This window comes from Cynocephalus volans, chromosome 5 (assembly GCF_027409185.1).
Source record: "Cynocephalus volans isolate mCynVol1 chromosome 5, mCynVol1.pri, whole genome shotgun sequence".
Classification (NCBI taxonomy): domain Eukaryota; kingdom Metazoa; phylum Chordata; class Mammalia; order Dermoptera; family Cynocephalidae; genus Cynocephalus; species Cynocephalus volans.
In genome coordinates this window covers 21,956,513-21,976,007 of record NC_084464.1, presented here as the reverse complement: position 1 = coordinate 21,976,007, position 19,495 = coordinate 21,956,513, and the positions used below count along the sequence as shown (strand labels likewise).

The following is a 19,495-nucleotide window of genomic DNA, read 5'->3' as shown; positions in this document are numbered from 1 at the left end:
TCTTTTGTAGTTTATCATTATTTGAAAATTGAATATTTTCATTAAGTATTGGGAGCAATGCAAGAATCTGTGTGTGCACTCTCCAAATGTTCAGGAGAGTTCTGTTATGAGAGAACAGCAAACGGGTATTTCTAAAATTAACTTCAGAACTGCCAAACTAATAAGTTTTACTATTTTATAACAACGGTTTCGAGGTCACAATATGAAAAATATTTTTTCTATTTCTGTTTTGAAATAACTCAAGCATCAGCTACATTACTTTAAAATGTCTTTATTACATTTAATTGTACAACATTATCGATTACGTTAATGAAGACTAACAAAGGAACAGTAAAGCTATATGTCAATCCTAATTTTGAAACGTAATCAGAAAAAATATATTTAGAACAAGAATAAACCACTAAATAAACATAATTGTTAGGCTGTTTCTGTTATAACAACCATCACGTTATTAAAAGGTATTCAATTAATACTGAAAACCAAAATTCTTTTTAAAAACAATTGCACTTTAACGTTGCCAGAGATTTATAAAAATTTTTTTAAAAAGTGGTAGATACATACTTCGGAGATAAAATGATCAAAATCACTTCCTGATGCTATTTTAACAGGTTCTACATGATAAACAAAAATTTCATGAAATTTTTGATAAGATTGCAAAGATTTCTTCCTGAAGTCATTTTGGCAGCCTCTAAGGACCAAATAAGGATGTGTGAAATTCCCTAATATGATCTGAAGGGAAAGACTTAGAATCAGGATTCTTGACTTCTACTCCAGCTAATAAGCTAAGTTAAAACTGTATTTAACCTTCATGGTCTCCAGTTTGTTTATTTGTGCAATTGTGAAAGTCACACCTCTGGACTACTTCTACATACTCTAGTTGGTTTCAAAGAGGTGTGTGAAATTTTCTGATATTATCTAAACATTTCTGACTGATCATTTCCTCAGCTAATCAGCATTTTTACCACTATCTATATTTCTGTGCCTGCAGTATGAATCTCCCAATTCAACACGATAGTTGCCATTTCATGTTTCATTGCCTGCACATGCATCAATACTATGTTGTCCCTTGGACTGCCTTTTAAAAATCCTCATTGTCATAGCTAAAGAACGGATCCACTCTGTCCGAGCAACTAATTGCAGAGCCCAACACAGATAGACACACATCCCAAGTCTCTACTCCATCTGTCCTGGAGGAAGCTGACTTTTGAGGGAAAGCCAAAGTGGGTCTGATGGCCCGGCAATCTCCTGAAAGTTTCAAAGGAAGTGACCCTGCTGGAGAGGCTGCCCTGGTGACTGTACCTGGAGGTTCCAAGGCTTCTGGATACATGGACATTGGCGCATTTTCAGAAGCACAGTTACAGCTTGAAAGGCTCTTAACCTCTTGCACATTGTCACTGTATTTCAGAGCAGGTGGCTGGTAGGCTTGGTAGGACACTTTGGTGGTGGTGGTGATCACGGTCTGTAAGGCAGGGGCACCTGGTGGGGTAGTCGTGAGGTACCTGCAGGAAAGCTCTGAGTTATAACAAGGGTGAGGGGCCATGGTCTGGAACTGCCCATGGTCAGTCCTCTTCCCAATACCAGGTTTTCCAAGCGCTGGTTTCCAGCCATGTTGTTTACTAGTGAAATCAAAGCCTCTCTCATAGCTGCTGTATGAATTGACATTGCGTTGTAGTGGGTTCAGATGAATCCAGTCTGCATCATTAGGGACACTGGTGGAATCTTTATAAAGGGTGGGACAGGAGCTCAAACTTGTAAAGCCAGGGCCTGCCAATTCATAGCTGCAAGCTGGCCTGGGCAAACAGATTCTTGGGTTTGAACATTTTTGAAAGGGGGTCATTATGTCCCCTTGAAAGGTGGCTGGGTCACAGGTAGCTTTGTAAGCATCAGAGTTTGGGAAGGAGGGGTAAGGCTGCCCTGGAATAGGGAAACCGGTGTCAGTAATTATATCAAACAGTTCCAAATTTTCTAGGGGAGGTATGTTGTTGAAATGTTCACTGTTGTCTTGATTCTCTCCTGCCTAAAAAAACAAACAAACAAACAAAAAACAAAACAGACATATGGTATGTAAATTGCATGGACACCCTCACTTGTAGTAATAGCCAACCAAGTAAATAAAAAGAAACTTCCAGTTGGTGGGCTCTGTGCTGTGAATACCGCACTGCTCAGGGACATGATTCAGGCACGTGGTCCTGGGGTTGCTAAGCTTGAGCTCACTCGGGCACGACAACCACACTACTGAGTGAGGGGTCCACTGTAGCCAGGCAGGATGGGTCTGAGTGGGAAGTGGTCCTGTTCTCACTCATACTGTTTTCACAGTAGTGTAGATTCAGGAGTCACATAAACCTGGGTTCGAATCCTGCCTCTGACCGTTACTTATAAGTTACTTAACCTCTCTGAGCTTCAGAGTCCTCATTTTAGAAATGGGGTTTAATAATAGTAACATCTTCATAGGGTTTCTGTGACCATTAAATGTGTGAAATTCCTAGATATGTGCTTGATACGTAGGAAGTGCATGAACAAGGTCAGTTTCTGTTATCCTCACATTACCACTCTGCCTGCTTGGCACGCTTTTGTTGAAAGGCCAAACCAGACTAAGTAACCCAAAGAAATGTTATCTGTTCCTGTGTAAATATGTCAAGGACTGGCTCAGGGGTGCACTGTTAACTCCCTGTTGGTATGCACAGGTTTCTTTATTGCTGTTGGATAACTGTCCTTGTAGAAGGATGTCAGCACACATCCTGACTTGATTATTACTAGTAGAGGTCCTTTGTTGTTTGTTTTTAGGAAGGGATTAGAAACCTTACCCAAACATTGACTTAATATATTGTTAGAGATATATAATTTTCATATAAAATCAAACTGTTGTAAACATATAACATTTATATTACACATAATCAGTCTATCTTGTCCTGAAATGAATACAGACCCCTGTGGAATGCCAGCTCTCCGTTACCTCGGATTGCTGATTTCTCTTTTTCTGGGGCTGGTAAAAAGAGGCCATCTGTCTCTTGATGGCACTTCTTCTAGCTTCCGTCTCTGATTTACTCTCTGGTCTTGGGTGATCATGAACTCCCTTGGCCTGCATTAGTGAAGAAATAAATCACATGTTATTTATTCCTCTAAAGGAAGCTGGCAATGTTGGCCAAAAATTTATGATGCCTTTCCCAAGATCCCAAGTTTTTGTTCTTGTTTTCTAAAATGACAGAGAAAAAATTCTTGAACAAATAAAACAGCATGAATAATAGACATCTTAAAAGATCACCCACAATCCTTTCACTGTATTAAATGAACTATGACTATACCTTGGTTCACTATCTCTGGCCCTTAAAGAACACAGTAGGTGAGTGAATTCCTGGGCTTCTGTAGGTCCCTGGGGAGCTCCAGCACCTATTTCTGGCCACTGGAGCTGTAGTTTGTTTGCTTTAGAGCTGCCAAGGCACATCGCAAGCGACTTGGTCTCTAAATGGTCTGATGAAAAATATCCATCACATTGTGTTCTCAGTTGGTCAGAGCAAGGTGCCAATAACACCGAGGTCCAGGTTTGATCCCTGTACTGGCCAGGGAAAACAAAACAAAACGAAACATGTGTTCTCACCCACCTACCTGAAAAAATATCGCGTTGCCCTCAAGCCGCCAGAAATTGGTTACAGGGTATCCGCTGTGCCCTCGACAGGGCATCAACTCCAAAGCAGAGTGACAGTGGGGGCACGCTTTCTCTGCAAAGCCCAGAAGAAGAAATCATAGCAATGCCTCCCCCAGACCCTTCTGAAGGAAGAAAGGGGACAGGAGCTGGGGACAGAGCCCTCCCGGGCCGCGCCCTCACGCTGCTGCTTGAGGCGCGCCTTGTCGCAGATGGCTGGCCGCAGCTGCAGGCGGGCGCCGCCGGGCAGGGCGCAGGCCCGCGCGCACAGCACCACGCCCAGGCACGACTTCTTGAGGATGTGGCCGTGGTGGTTGTTGGTGTTGCGCATGGCCCAGCCACTCAGGTGGCGCCGCGCCTTCTCCTCGTCGCGGCTGTAGATGAAGCGCACGTAGCCGTCGGGCCACTCACAGAAGGGGTCGAAGTGGGCCGGCTCCTGGAGACGAGCGCAGGACGAGGGGTCAGCTCTGGGCAGCCCGAACGCACCCCTCGCCCTTGACGTTTTCTATGACCAGCTAGTACAGAAACGAGTTCTTTTTACACCCAGAAATGTTGTACAACCCATAACTTACTGTGTCACGAAATGTCACAGCCTACGTTTGCCTCTCTGGCTAATAACTGTTTATGTAGCTCTTACCTTCTAGATGCTGCAATAATTCATCTAGCCTTCACAACACGTGCAGAAATTTGAACCATTATTATTATCCACATTTTATAGGATATGGAAGTCAGAGAGATTAATTAACTTGTCTAAGGTCACACAGCCAGCAAGGCCTGGCTCTAGGTAGTCTGACTCCAGAGCCTGTGCTACTGAGCACTCTGTTACACCACTTCTTGGTGTGTTTAAATGTTCAAAACATTTTCAAGTTAAGTATTGAAGTGTCAGGACAAACAAAAAGTGACTGGAAAGCTCTATCACTGAAATGCAATTTAACTTGTAAGTATATTTAAGTCAGTGCTTTTTCTTCAAAAGCTCTTGATTCTCTATCCTAAACCTGTGAGTCACATCAGCAATGATACCCAAAGCACCCTCAGAGAGGCTAGAACAGCTTCCCTTCCTACTCCCAACTTAGCTCTCCGAGTTGAAAAGGTTCACAGTAGATGAAGGACTTAACCATAACAGTAAACCTTGAGCCTGCCCAGTACTGGACTGCTCCCCAGAGCAATATGGGACTGTCATTCTCCTCAAGAAAGCCACATGGATGAAATAATGTTATATCTACGATACTGAACATTGCTTTAGTGTTCATATTTGGTGGTCTCTGTCCATTTTATGCATTATTTATACTGCAATCAATGTCTTTCGTGTATATAAGTGTAACGTAAAATTACCCTATACTGAGCACTTACTATTTACCAGGTATTCATCAGGGCAGTGGTCTAGAAACCAGGGACCATGGGCCAAATCTGATCTGCTGTTTGTTTTTCTGTAACTTCAAGCTAAGAATGGTTTTTACGTTTTTAAATGGGTGGGGGGGAAATCAAAAGATGAATTACATTTTGTGATACATGAGATTTATATGGAATCCAAATTTCAGTATCCATAAAAAGTTATGTTGGAACACAGCCATGTACATTCTTCTCTGTACTGTCTAGAGCTGTGTTCACACTGCAATGCTGAATTAAGTAGTACTGGGGACAGAGACAGGATGGCCTGCAGAACCATGTTATGCAATATCTGCAGTCCTCACAAAAACCTTGCAAGATGGGCATCCTTCCTCTTATTTAACAGGTAAGAAAGTGGAGGTTAGCTAGATAACCTTCCACAGTGTCATAGCTGGGATATAAACAGATTTGTGGCAGACTGGCCCCAACTAGCTTTACCGGTGTGATAGTCAGAGGAGTACTATCACAGCAGTAAACCATCTGTACCTCCTCCCCATTTCTACCAGCCAGGAAAATTAAATTGAACATTTGCAAAGCCAAAGTATTATAAGTTAGACAATTCAGACTTGTGTACATCGTTAATATTGCATATTCTAACAGTAATAAGGTTGTTTTCAAAACCACAAGGATATTGTTGAAATCATTGTTATTACTAATAGGCATTATTTATCTTTCCCCTGAAATATTACAATTGACATAAATTAATACATTGACTTAAGATCAAGACTTAAGGTAACTCAAAAGTGAAATATATAATGATGTACTACCACCTCTAAAGTTATATTAAATGCAAATATGTTTCTTTCAAAAGTGAACATTTCAACTTAAGGATCTTAGTAACAAATTGACGATTTTCCAAAAGACAGTACTTCTTTATGACTCCCATATAAGGGTATAGACTAGGTTCCCTTGCCTCACACCAGCTACTGAGGTAGTTACACCATAGGCAAAGCCATAGAGGCTGTGTTTTTAAATAAAAACAATAGCAGAGGATGTCCAGGATTGGATTTCATTTGTTCAAATGTGTTGGCACATGAATGTACACACACACGCACACACATACACACACACAAATCTGTCTGACAGTAGACCTGGACAAGAGTGTGAGATAGTTATCTAGTTCCACCACTTGATGACAAGTGAGTAGCCTGAGACTAAGGCAAATTCAAGGACTCTCCCAAGGTCATATAGCCAGTTTTGTTCTCTACACTGAGCAGCCAGAGCAGGACCATGCTAACTTTCTCCAGTTCTCTTTCTATATCCTAGTGTGTCTGTCCCTTTTGAGATATCACATGCATTTCTTAAGAACCAGTCTCCTAAAAGAAAAATAATTCCTATTTATATAAGAAGTCTGGAAAATGCTGAGAGATGAGCCATTATTGTGTTATTTAGATGTGACTCTTCTAAAATGCAAGATCAGACGGTTTCTCAGGAAGATGTACGTGACTGAAGTCAGTGAGAATCAGACTCACTCGCTGTACTGGGGTCCACTTTCACAAAAATGGTCCAGCACAACTCTAAGGCAGGCAGCCTTTAAAACAAACAAGTGAGACAAACCTGCTCCAAAATGTGCTGATTCGAGAGTCTACACACCTTGCTAATGAACTGTTATTCATCTGAACAACTCTCTGGCACATAGTAGATGCTGAATAAAGGCTAAGTCTCTTATTCCTGTGCCAACATTGCAGGAAGTCCACCTTTGTAAATATTAGGAAGCAACTCCCATTCTACCGCCCACCTACACCCAGGAGTTCAAAGTCATTCCTCAGTCTTGACCCAAACCAGTATGACCAAGTTCATTCCCTGGACTTGGCCCCAAACTGCTTTGCTCCATTAAAACAAAACAAAAACAAATTCACCCTAAAAGAATGATGATCTCCTTGACATTAGGAAAGAAATAATCATTGGGCGCTTTGGCCTCCTTTGCATGACTGTGGGGCCTCCTCCGGGCAATGGAGGATATCAGAATAAATTGCTCAAGTCGAGCTACTTGTTTGAGACTCGGGTCACCTCCATTCATAATCCGATCTCACAGTTTTGCTGAGTGAGAAGCAGTGGTATTTATATTTGCCGAGATTTCCCCTAACTTTCCCATGGGTTTCAAGTAGAGGTATAAGGAGAGAGGCACCCGATTTCCACCTCAGTTAAAGGAAAGTGAAGGGACCAGGTGTCCTGCCCTCACCTTACTACTGAGAAAGTGGAGCCCGATTGACATTTCCTGCTGCCCTCGGTGTTTTCAGACAAGAGCAAGAAAATTGCTAGGAGATCTAAACTCAACTAAACTCAATTGCTAAACATCTCTAAACTCAACTCTGCATTTCGCAAAGTCCAGAGAAGTTCCCTCTGCTTTTGAGGGCCCCCCAGCAGTGTGTTTGTGGTCTGTCCACAAAGTTTCTGCAAGAACTGGGTTGCCTTTGCCCCTTCTTCAGATGGACAGCGCTACGCGTTGCCCCCCCACACTCGATTTCACTCACCTGAGGCATCTGCGGGTCGTTGATGTCCCAGTTGAGTTTCATCCCGTAGGAGCACACACGGCCCTGTACCGCGTCCGCCGGCATCTGCTCCACCTCGCTCAAGCTCTTTGCCCAGACTCCTGAAAGAAGAAAAAACGAGAGGTGTGCGAGGTGACTCTTTAAAAATATAGTAGGGTGTGTGTGTGCACGTGAGTGTGTGTGTGCACGTGAGTGTGTGTGTGCGCGCACGTGAGTGAGAGAGAGAGAGAGAGACACCGTTGACAAGTCCAGAAGCTGAGGACGACGGTTATGGCCTCGGCCCCCCGTGCTGACAGGTCTCATCCAGGACGGCAGCGGTGGCGTGTGACAGCTGCCAGCAGGTTTAATAAGATACCTGTCCTGCGGCTCCGCCTTCCGTCGCCTCGCTCGCTGGCGCCCACGCTCCAGGGCCCAGTCACACCCCCCCCCGAAAGAGCCGAGAACGAAGGGGGGGGGGTTCAGCTGTCCTTAAAGTGAAGGGAAACTGAGGCCAAGATGTTGGGGGTGGAGGGAAGGGAAGGCACGTTGGAACGCCTCGTTTAGGTCGAGAATCAACTTTTTTCTAACCGCACCTGGCCAGGGCTTTCCAGCAAAGTCCCCTGAGAGCCAAGACTCAGTTCCAGGAGAGCGTGGGGACCGCACGTGGGACCCTCGGCCCCCGCCGCGCGCCCCAGCCTGAATAGCCCGCGCGCACCTCCCGGTCTGGGGTCGCCCCCTTGGGCCTCGGCTGCCGGCGCTCGCTGTGGCTGTCGCGCGTGTCCGGGAGTCTATCTACGCTCGCCTGCTAGGGACGTCCGAGGGGGCGCCAAGAGCTTCCGTACGCTCCCGGGGCTGCGGAGGGATCCGGCCCCGCGGGAAGAACGTCCTGGAACGTGAACCCGGAGGAGGGGGCGGTGCTGAGCCCGGGGTAGGCGAGGAGGGACCTGCGCTCTGCGGCTCGGCTCGGGCGCGGAAGCCGCGCGCCTGGAGCTCTCCGCGGCCTCGGCGCCTCCGAAGCTCAGCTCCGAGATCTGCTGAGTAAGGGGTGGGATTCGGTGTGTTCTCGGTTGTCACCTACTTAAACACAACTCTTTAAAATTAGATATTGTCGTGGAATGTCACAAACTCGTATTTATCCCGTGACGGTCTTGGGAGGCTTTGGGGAACTGGAGAACCCTGGAGGAGGAGCGGGACGCTGAGGGCTCCCCAGGGCCATCTACGGCGACTCCGACAACCGAACGCGGCCTGTAAAAGAGACCGATTTAAGCGACTGAAGTCGCTCTGAGGCCACCGCACGGCCGGGTCCTGGGCGGCGAGGAAGAGGAAGTGCTGGGATTTATTCCCTGCGCCTTCGTTCTGCAGGCCACACCTCCACGCCCGGCCGTAGCCAAAGACCCGCCGGCCTCTCGGGCGGGTCACTCGCAGGACGTTCCGAATCCACGTTCCTCCGAACCCCGAGACCGGCGCCCCCCGGCCCCGCGGAGCGCGCTCGGGCGCAAGGACGGATGCTGCGCGGGACCGGCCGGGACGGCGCCCTTGTCAACGCCTCTCGCAGGTTAGTCTCTTCCGTTGGCAAGAGGAGAAAACGCAGCTGTGTCTTAAACCTCCAGTCTGCGCAGAACAACGCAGGAAGCGAGGGGCCGTCCGTGCTCTGGGTCCTCTTACCGCCCCAGTCGAGGGCACTCGGGCTTGCTTAGAAACGCCGATCCCACAGCGAAGTAGGTTTCGGAGCACCCTGCCAGTGGCGGGGACCAGCCAGCGCTGTCCAAGGGGTGGGGGAGCCACGCCGGCTTAGGGCGGTCGCGTCCTCTCCTTCCTCTAGCGTTAGCTGGGCCCTTCTCCCAGACACAGGCGAGAAGTCCTGGCAGAAGAAGGTGGTGTGTTCGTCGTCCAGCCTCCTCTCGCACAGAAGTTCTCTTCTCCCGAGGGGTCCTGTCGGTCAGTGTCTCTGATTTAAATCACTCTCGAGTCATCGCCAAGGTCCGGGTGGGAACAGAGATGTGTCTTCACCCGCTAGTTTCATCCTGTTAGTCGAGGGTGCAGGTCCCCGCAACTCCTGTTGTTCAGTTGATCTTTGTGTTTGTTTTGTCTTCCAAAATTAAGTTAAATTGATGACGCTTCTTTTTAAACATGGTATTTCGTGAAATGTGATAATTTAAGAACATTTATATTGTAAAACGCTTTAAAAGTAACTTCAAAAATAGTCATTTAAAATTACCTCTGAGAATGTGTAGAAATTAATTTCTGGTCTAATTACTAACTTTTGTTAGACTATTTCTTGTTTCTGTGCTTTGGGAATGTTCACAGAGAATCCTAACCCCTCAAAAATATAAATAAGTTTGATTTTTTAATGTTAAAGGCAAATCAGTCGATTTCTAGATGAATTCTGGTGTCCAAAGAAACAACATAGAGCCTTCACCATATTTAGCTTGAGAAGAATTAGAATCTATATTACAAGTTGCCCTAAAATTATGTATGGATAAAACATGCTAGTAAAAGAAGCCACTGAAAGTGAAAATATGACAAAGAAATAGTATGTTGTCTATTACGTTATTTTATTTTATTTTATTTTTTTTGTCGTTTTTTCGTGACCGGCACTCAGCCAGCGAGTGCACCGGTCATTCCTATATAGGATCCGAACCCGCGGCGGGAGCGCGTCGCCGCGCTCCCAGCGCAGCACTCTACCGAGTGCGCCACAGGCTCGGCCCTATTACGTTATTTTTTATTTCTCCTGGAGATTTAGATGTTTTAGAACAATAGTTTGGAAGGTTGTACTTTTCCCCCAAAGTCTGAAAATAATCGATTATAACGTTTTCTATCAAATACTAAGAAAGCATTAATCTTTTTGCATTCTCTAAAATAACCTGCATTTACACTGCATTTTGATTACTGCTTTTCTTATCCCTCAATACTTTCCTGCACTAAATTTGCATCAATTCAAAATACTTTATATTCACAGATTTTCCTGCCTTGATTACTATTTCAATATTGGAAGGGTCCATTAATTCAAGAGGAAAGGAACAAGCCTTTGAGTTTGCTAGGTTTAGATTAAAATAGGCAAATGAATCAAAGTATATTTACGTCACACTTGCCAGGAAATGGATATGATGAGCTTTGACATAAGCGTCGTTGTGAATGGGCTGGAGGTGCCCTTCAAGTCCTGGGCTTACTAACAGGGATTCGGTTAGAGTATGTTTTGCCTTGATGTAGACAAGTACCTTGTGTCAACATGGCATGAAATACTTAGCATCCAGTTATAACAAAAGGCGATTTTTATGCAAGGAGTGTTTGGATTTGAGAGGTCGTTTTGTTTTAGAAAAATCCAGTCCAAGTTATTTTTGCCACCGTGTTCACATAAAAGGCCACCTACAAGACTGAGCCTTACTTGTCAGGTTCAAGTGGGCAGAAAACAAGCAAACTATTTCCTTTGTTTTTTAAAAATCCCCCTGACGAAGGTACTTAAGAATGAACGACCAGGAACAGCTTCTTTTGTAATGTCAGGAATGGATTCATAATTTTGGTACAAGTGCGGTTCCCATGAGAAAGTTCAGCTTGGGCCTATACTTATCGATGGACCAAAAACAGCTCCTCGGGCTGTTTAAAGTGAAGAGAAAACTCGATTGGCTTCTGCAAAGGGGCCCCTGTCAGTTTGGAATTTCTCACGTCAAGAAAGTTTAAGGGACATTGTCCGAGTCCATTGTGTCCTCGCTCTCTCGTAAGGTGCGCGTGCGCGCGCCCAGGTGGCCTGACCCGCGTGCGCTAGTGACTTGCACGCGCTGCTCGGGTCTCAAGCACAGGGTCCTGGTGGGTGGCAGGGGCAGGTTCATCCATCCGAGTTCCGGGAGAAGATGCAATCCCACCGCCGGCTGCGACCCGGGCCCTCGCCGCAGCGCCCCCCGCCGGCCCGGGTTGCCCCGGCGCAACCGCAAAGGGCGGAGCGCCCTGGCCGGGGCCTGCGCAGCGTCGGGCGGGAGCCTCGGCATGCCGGCGGTGAGTGACACCGGAGGAGGCCCCGGGCCACCTCTGCACCGAGCGAGGGGGCGGGAGGGCGTATGGTCCTTCGGGCTCAGCGGGCTTGGCAGGTCCGAGGTGCTCGCCCCGCGGGCGCGGAGTCTGCACGTTCGCCGGGTCCTGGGCTGCCCCTTGAGCGCTTCCACCTCCTTAGGTTTGCTTGGAGTTTATGGGTCGCTTTCAGTGGGACAAGAGGCAGAATGGAAATCTGGTCCCTCGCTAATAAAGCGCTTAGGGAAGAAGGAACCAGAAAATTCTTTCCTGCCTATGTCTGTTACATTTCAAACATCGATTCCCCTGATGCAGGGGTTGGTTTTCTTTTTGCGATGTTAGGTGAAAGCAGCTCAGACGAGAGGCGCAGCCCATAAGTAGGTTGTTCCTGAAGTGTATAGAGTGACTACTGTGGACAAATCGAGTCTCCAACCTATTTTCAGAAGGAGAAGCCCAACTTTGGTAGAGTCAGGAGCTGGATGAAAGGGATGGGGGACAGATAGGGGCTGGGGGGTGTGGCCTCAAGTGGAAGCAGAGTCCAGGTGTTGTAGAGAAGATCTCTCAGCAATCAGAGGACTTCAAGGGTGGAGGTCTGGTATGAAGGGGTTGTCTCTGAATGTTCACATTGGGCTCTATTTATTTTATCAGCTGAGTCTGTTTCCCAGTTAGTTTGGAATTCTGCTGTGATTTTCCCAAGTGTTGAGTAGGCCTCATGGAGCATCTGTCAACACAAGTCCAACATTGCACCTTCCCCAGCACCTGACTAGGAATAAGAGGTGGGTTGTCCTGTCCCAGGCTGGGTTGTGAACCCTCAGTCCTTCTGCACAGCTGTACCCCACTTTCCTCTGCTGAAGGTGAGCTCATTACTGGGCTTGACTTTCCCTTCTTGGTTACATTCTTGTTTAAAGTTAGGCTCCATTTCCAATTCATTAAAGAGTGTAATGACACAGCCACTCAAGACATCTCCCTGGAAAGTCATCAGAGCTGACCACGGCTGGTAAACGTGCTGACCTCCTGTCACTCCTCATCCAGCGTGAGGAAGCTCATCACCTCCTCCTCTTTGCTGGTTGTCACTAGATCCACGGACGTTCGCTGGTTTTACTGAGAAAATCCTGACAGTTACTGAGATTTTCCAACCCTCTCCTGAGAACAGTCATGGACACAAGAATCACGTTGTCCGTCTTGTGAAAGTTGAGAACATTGATTGTGGCTCCTAGAGATGGTTCTGGTGCCTTTAAGAGTTGGTGTGGATGAGGAGACTGAAGCCTCTTTTATTGCCGTGAGTCAAGTCAGGGGCTCGTTTGGAAGTGCAGTGTCTTCTGGACGCATCCAGAGATGCTTTGCTTCCTGTTTTAGGCATCAAGGAGAATGTCAACAATATTGGGAAGGTTCTAGAATGATTCTGAGTAGAAAACGGCTGTCTCCCTGGTGTGTGCTCGGAGGGTGTCCTTGAGGCTCCCTCAGGTTGAGGGCATCCTGTACTCCAGGGCTTCATGTGTTTGGCCTCATGGCAAGTACTTTGCTTCCATAGCCAGACGGACACCATGGACCATGTAGGACCTGCTACGACAGGCTGTGCTCACGGACCACTGGAAAGTGGTGAACTGGCTCATAGTGGAGTGAACAGCAGTTCAGTGCTAGGATAGGATGCCCATCATTAGGGGGCAGGCACAGAATTTTCATCTTTTTTATAATTACGTCTTCCAGGAACCCCCATCTGCAATTTTAAAGTGTCAGCCAAGGTGAAAGGCGCCCATCCCTCCTCTCCACAGGCTATTTGCTCACTGCAGATGTTTCTTATTCCAGTCTTACCACAGCTGCCAGACAACAGAACAAAGAACTTAGACAAGTAGGTCTTAGATCACGTGGTGTACTTGGGTTGCCAAACCCAGAATCGACTCCTCAGTGTGGTTTGCAATCTTGGCAAACCCTGTCTTATCTTAAAATGGAAAGTATATTCTTCAGGAGGAGAAAGATAAATGATAAAACAGAGAGGATTTAAGGGAAGCATTGTTCTTAGACACCCACCCCGGCCCCTTGTGCTCAGGAGGTAGAATGTTGTCTTCTGCACGAGTCCAGCTCCGGCCCAACGGGCCCCTCTCTCCAGGGCTCCAAGCCCTTCCCTTCCCAGATGTCCAGGCTGGGGAGAAGCAGTTCTTGCTGAGCAGGGATGTGCAGCAATACACTTCACAAAGACACGAGGTAATTACTGGCCAGAGCTCTGCATTTTGACAGACTTTTCTCTTCCCGGACTGAACATCTGGATGTGGCTGCTCCTCTTCACCTTCCAGCTCCCTGGAACTGCAGCCCTCAGGCCCTCCTCGACTCTCTCCTGTGCTTCACATGGGGAAAAGCATCCAGGGCAGCAAGGTGGCAGGCCCCCACTATGCTGGGCATTTTTGACTTCAATGCAAGTGGCAGCATGGGGCAGCCACACCTGGAGGCATCAGCAGCTGGATTGGAACGATGCTGTGTCACTGCAGCCCTGTCACTGTGGAGAAGCCTCTTCCTCAGTGTGATCTTAGGGCTCCTTGTTTATAATGCTGGGGACACCCCGTGATGGCCACCTCCTCCCAGGCTGGTCTGAGTGTGATCACACGGTGCAGAGCAGGCTGGGAGCTACCAAGGATTGTGCAGAGGAAGCGGTACTTTGACTGAAGAAGTTGATCTGGCCAGTGGTGCAAAGGGTCCTGGCCTTGGATACAGGACACCAGGGTGGTAAAACTGCTGATGGCACATGCATGTGCCCTCAGCATGCCTGAGTTCACCTGACACTGGGGCAGCAGGTCCTCTGCAGGCCCACAGCACCTTCTCCCCAGACAAGTGCACACACACACACATGCACACACACATGCATACACATCTCTGCACACCCACACCTATGTGCACATGCACACGACTGTACATACACACCTACAAACACACAACCCTGCACACACACACACACACCCAAATACACAAACCTCCACATGCCTCCACACACTCACACCGGCAGACAGACGCCTGCCCACACACATCTGCACACACACACCTCCACACACACACACACACACACACACACACACACACACACACACACACACACACACGTGCCTGCGCACAGGGCAAGAACAGGAAAGAAGAACACCACAGTGGACACCCACTGGGCATCTGGGTGGAAGGACTGTGTTTTTAATGTTATTGTTCTTTCATATTGAACTACTGATTTACTTATAATCATTATTGTCTTTGTAATAAGTGCCTACAAAAATTGAAACCGGGTAATGTACTTTACTTAGTAGGTGAGTGTTTAGTGGATAGTATTTAATGTGATGTTAATGTTTATATAAACATAAAATAATGTGCATATTAAAAATATTCGCATATCACGTAAAGGAGAATAAAAGGTTTTGAAAGTCCCACCCAGCAGAGCTGGTCCTCATTCATGGCTTGGTCACATCTCCCAGCCTGTCTCTCCCATTTGACTTCCTCTGTCCTGTGTCTGTCTGTCTCACTCTCTCACCTAAACAGTCATTTACATACAGGTGTGTATGCATGTTGACATCACATAGATGTTTTTCAACCTGAGACCCTCAATACAGACTGGCCTTCATGACATGTTTACATGACAATTTCTGTGTGCAGCTCAGCAGCTGCTCAATTTAACACCCAGCCCCTCTAGAAGATGTTAGAGACGTGGCCAGCCACTTGCTACCTCCACCAGTGCTGTGATGAAAACACTTCAACAGAAATCTTGAAAACCTGGGCCGTTGTGGTTGTGGAATAACCTCCCCAGATTACCACTACTTGGCAGATGGACACGCGTGTTCACTTTGATATAAGTTGCTGAGTGGTTCCTGAGATGGGGTATCTACGCACATGTCTCCCAGGACATCCGCTGGCACCTCTTCTCCCACATTCTCACCAGAGCTGGTCATCACCAGACATACAGACCTGCCCATCTGATGGGGCAATGACATCTCAATAATGTGTAAACATATTATTGAGACAGCCATCATAAGGGATGTCATGGATGTCTGACATTTACTGGCCATGTGAATTGCTTCCCTTTGGAACTGCAGGAATATATCCTTTGTCCCCTTAAAAACATGGATAAATGAAAACTCTTTGTACCACTAGGATGCATATTACCCTTTCTCTGCCCATGAAGAATTTTCCAATCTGGGGTTTGTCTTTTAAGCTTTTGACATTATTCTTGTTTTGTTTTGACCAGGAAAAGTCAGTCTTTTCCTCTGTGGTGTCTGGCTCTCCAGTCATTCAAAAGTAGTTCCTATTTCAAGAGTATGACAATAATAACTATCGCGGCTCTGTGTTTCTATGTATAGTCTTTGATTTTTCTGTAATTTTCCTCTTACTAAAAACATAAAATAAAAATTAATCAGTTCCTTCTCATATTATGTGGCCAGACACAAAAGGCCACATAACATATAACTGTACTGATAGGAACAATCCACGATAGGTAAATTCACACACAGAGAAAATGGAGTGGTTGTCAGGGACTAGGAGAGGCAGGATGGGGAGTGACAGCTTAATGGCTACAGAGTTGATGAAGCTGTCCTGTCACTAGACAGAGGTGAGGGTTGCACCACATGAGAAATGTACTTGATGCCACTGAATTGTAATTTTGAAAATATTAAAACACTTTATTTTATACAAGGGATATAAGTGAAGAGAAAAGATGATAAAATTTGAGGAGATGCAGGACAAAGACAAAAACGAGGACAAGCACAGTGGCAGGGAAGGGGAAGGACAGCTCTGGAGTGGGGACTGGTGAGGGTGTTTGTGGGAGCTCTGGAGCCAGGGCTCGCCTGGATGCTGGTGTTTCTTCTACTCTGGCTCGGGCTCTGGATCTTGCTCAGGCTCTGGCTCTTCCTTGGGCTCTGGCTCTAGCTCAGGATCTTGCTCGTGCTCCAGATCTAGCCCTGGATTGGCCTCTGGATCTTTCTCCTGCTCTTTCTCTGGCTTGGGCTCTGGCTCTTGCTCTGAGTTAGACTCTGGCTCTTGCTCTGTATCTGGATCTAGCTCTTGCTCTTTCTCTGGCTTGGGCTCTGGATCTTGCTCAGGCTCTGGCTCTGGAAGTGGAGGTGGAGCTGGAGCTGGAGCTGAAGATGTCTTTAGCCCTTGGGACAGTTGTTCAGCCTGGGCAGAAGCTGGAACTGGAGGGACAACAATTGAAAATATCAACATGAGTTTCTATGTCTCTTCCAATGACACTGTCTTTCTGAGAAGCCCAAGTCCAGAGACCCAGCCTCAGGAAGTCTTTCCATACTGCAGAACACTGCATGATTGTTCTGAGTACTCAGTGCCCCTGTCCCCAGCCTGCTTCTGGAAACTCTGCTCTGTGTGGCCCAGCCCAGCCCCCTCCCCAAACCCTCACAGGCACCCACCCTCTTCCTCCTCACCCTTAGTCTCCGCCTCACTGGGCTCCAGGTGCTCCAGCTTCTCCAGCTGGGCCAGAAGAAGATCAGCCTTGCCCTCCACCTCGGAGCCTGGCAGATTGATGTGTACATATGCCAACAGAAACTTCAAAGAAGGACATTCAGGAGGCTCGTGGAAGTCAATGGAATAGAATTCCAGCCAGATCTTTAGGATGGAGGACATGGCGCTGGGAGGAGACAGGTGGGCAGCAGCATCAGAGGCCTGGCCTATCCCTCTATGCTGCCCTCCCAGGGCTCCCCTGAGTGAGCTGCCGTCTTGTACCCTCTGCCCCTGCCTGTCCATAGACCAGCCCCTCCAATGTCCAGTATGACAGCCCTGGCAGAGATGGGCCTGGCAACCAAGGAGGGGCTGGGAAAAGCCTCCATGGGGGGAGCCTTCAATTTCCCTGCAGGGAAATCCTGAGCCCTCAGCCCTGTAGCAGGAATCATAAGATGTGTGGGAGCCAGAGATCTGCCAGCTCCCCCATCTACAGGCTCCCATACACCACACACAGTTCTGTGGAGATGGGAGCCCCTCCATCTGGACCCAAACCCTACTTACGCTTTTAGCTGCTCCAGGGGTCCGCCATCCCCATGATAATCCAAAAGGATGCTTCTGTACCTAGAGGAGACCAGGGCGGTGTCACATCTACCATATGGTGGCACTACCTGCTCCTCACGTATGTTGTGGTTGACTGACCTCTGACTAGAATGGAAACCCAGGAGGGCAGGGAATGTAGTCTCCTCGGTTCACTGGAGTATAGTCAGTGCCCAGAAAGTCACTGCGCATAGTGTGACTTCAAATATGTTTGTTGAAGGAATGAACCCCAACCGACTCCTCCCAAGATATCTGGGTACACCTGAAGCCCCTCTGCCAGCCCCCGGTCTCCCTGCTTTGAATACTCCCAGAAGCCTACAGATAGGATCTCAAATGTGAAAACAGTGAAGTCCAAGTCAACGAGGTCAGTGAGGATGTGACAGAGACTTCCTCGTGGGGGGGCAGGAATCCTGAGTGAGGACGACCGTGGCCCCTCCAGCAGAACTTTCCACAGGGCTGGACTCAGGAGCAGCACTTTCCATGGGGGACCCACTGGAGCTTGTTCCTGTTACCACCCACCGAACACAGGTGGAAGCTGAGGCTCAGAGGGGTGTGGTGACAGTCCCAAGACTCACAGCTGGGAGGCGGCTGAGTGACACTGTGTGATCGAGGGACAGAGTGCTCACCTGAGGAAAAGCAGATCCAGCGCCTGCTGGGGAGTGGCGAAGTTTCTGTAGTTTAGCAGAAACGTGTGCACATAGGAGTCATTGCCACGCATGACAGTGGGCACCAGGTACTCCACCCACTTTTGCAGGGTGCCTGCCGGGACAGGCCACAACATGTGGGTGGCATCTGGGCTTAGGGAAGACTTCTCTTCACTCTAGGATAGGACAGGGAAGAGATGCACAGTGACAGCACCGTGAACACCCAGGACGGAAGGGGCTGGAGGCCAGTCTTAACCCCAGGGAAAACATGAGAAGTGAGCCTGAGGGTCCAGGGTTAATGTACAGGGTGGTGGTTGCCACCCCGGCAGTCCCCTTTCACCCTCTGGCCATGACCTGAGGTGTGAACACACCAGGACCAGCAGGTTTATAAACACCCCACCCTCTGCCTCTGCCCAGGGAGGTTGTCCCATGTCCCCATTCCCCCCACACGCAGGAGGAAGGTGTGCGGTCACCCAGGGAGGCTCACAGTGCTGGCCTGGCCTGGCCCGCCCTCCCCTGGGACACCTGACATTACCTTTGGGGACCTCCTGCCAAACGGCCACCGGAGTCCAGGGCGAGGGCTGACCCAGCGCCGGAAGCAGCGGACAAGCCTCTCAGCACAGGGCTGCCTGGGGCTACTGCCCCGGGACCTCGGGATACAGCACAACATCTCACTCTGCCTGTGGCCAAGTGAGCTGGGGAAGGGGCTGTGTATAGAATGTGGGTGCCAGGTTACCGAGTTCCGAGTTCTGTTGGGGTCTGTTCTCAAGGAAATGAGGTCACTTCCTGATACCTCATTTTCTGAACCCCTCCTCTGTGTACAAGACTGCAAGTGCCCCTCTGGGTACCTGACTGCTGACCCTCCTTCCCCATGACCTCTCTCTGTTGCCCACACTTCCACCAACACTGCCTGACCGCACCCCTGTGCAAGGCCTGGGTGCAGCCAGCTTCACAGCTTGGAGGAGATTCATGTAGGTTCAGCCCCAGCACCTCCTTCTTATCACTTATGTGACCCTGGACAAGCCACTGTGATTCTCAGGACCTCCCCAGTCTCCCCTTCGGCACAGTCATGATCATTCTAGCATCTCCTTCCTAAGGATGTCATCAGGGATGTGTGAGCAAACATCCGTGAAACCTATGACCGGTGTCATATGTAGCTAATGAACAAAACTAGAGATAAAAATCCATGATGGTGTGGAAGGTAGCATGGAATACGACTGACCGGTCTGGTTTCTGCCACTGTGGTTAACATAAAATGTTTGATATTTACTAAAGAAATCTGTTTACCTTCATAACTGTATAATAGGGTCATTAAAGACAATAGATACAGTAGTTTA

At 48.0% G+C, this 19,495-nt stretch overlaps 1 protein-coding gene across 1 annotated transcript; it reads right to left on the bottom strand.

The window, feature by feature from the left end:
* Positions 1–1,078: 1,078 nt before the first annotated feature.
* LOC134377606 (chorion-specific transcription factor GCMb-like) lies at positions 1,079–7,584 on the bottom strand. Its single transcript, XM_063096095.1, has 5 exons — positions 7,501–7,584; positions 3,824–4,076; positions 3,604–3,716; positions 2,954–3,079; positions 1,079–2,017 (listed from the first exon to the last, which is right to left on the bottom strand). The coding sequence occupies exons 1-5, from the start codon at positions 7,582–7,584 to the stop codon at positions 1,079–1,081; spliced, it is 1,515 nt and encodes a 504-aa protein (XP_062952165.1).
* Positions 7,585–19,495: the final 11,911 nt, after the last annotated feature.

Coding starts and splice junctions, on each gene's coding strand:
- LOC134377606 (XM_063096095.1), bottom strand. CDS start 7,584: ATGCCGGCGGACGCGGTACAGGGCCGTGTGTGCTCCTACGGGATGAAA. Junction 3,717..3,823: donor GGCGCGCCTCAAGCAGCAGC/GTGAGGGCGCGG, acceptor TGGGCTTTGCAG/AGAAAGCGTGCCCCCACTGT. Junction 3,080..3,603: donor GCAACGCGATATTTTTTCAG/GTAGGTGGGTGA, acceptor TCACTAATGCAG/GCCAAGGGAGTTCATGATCA.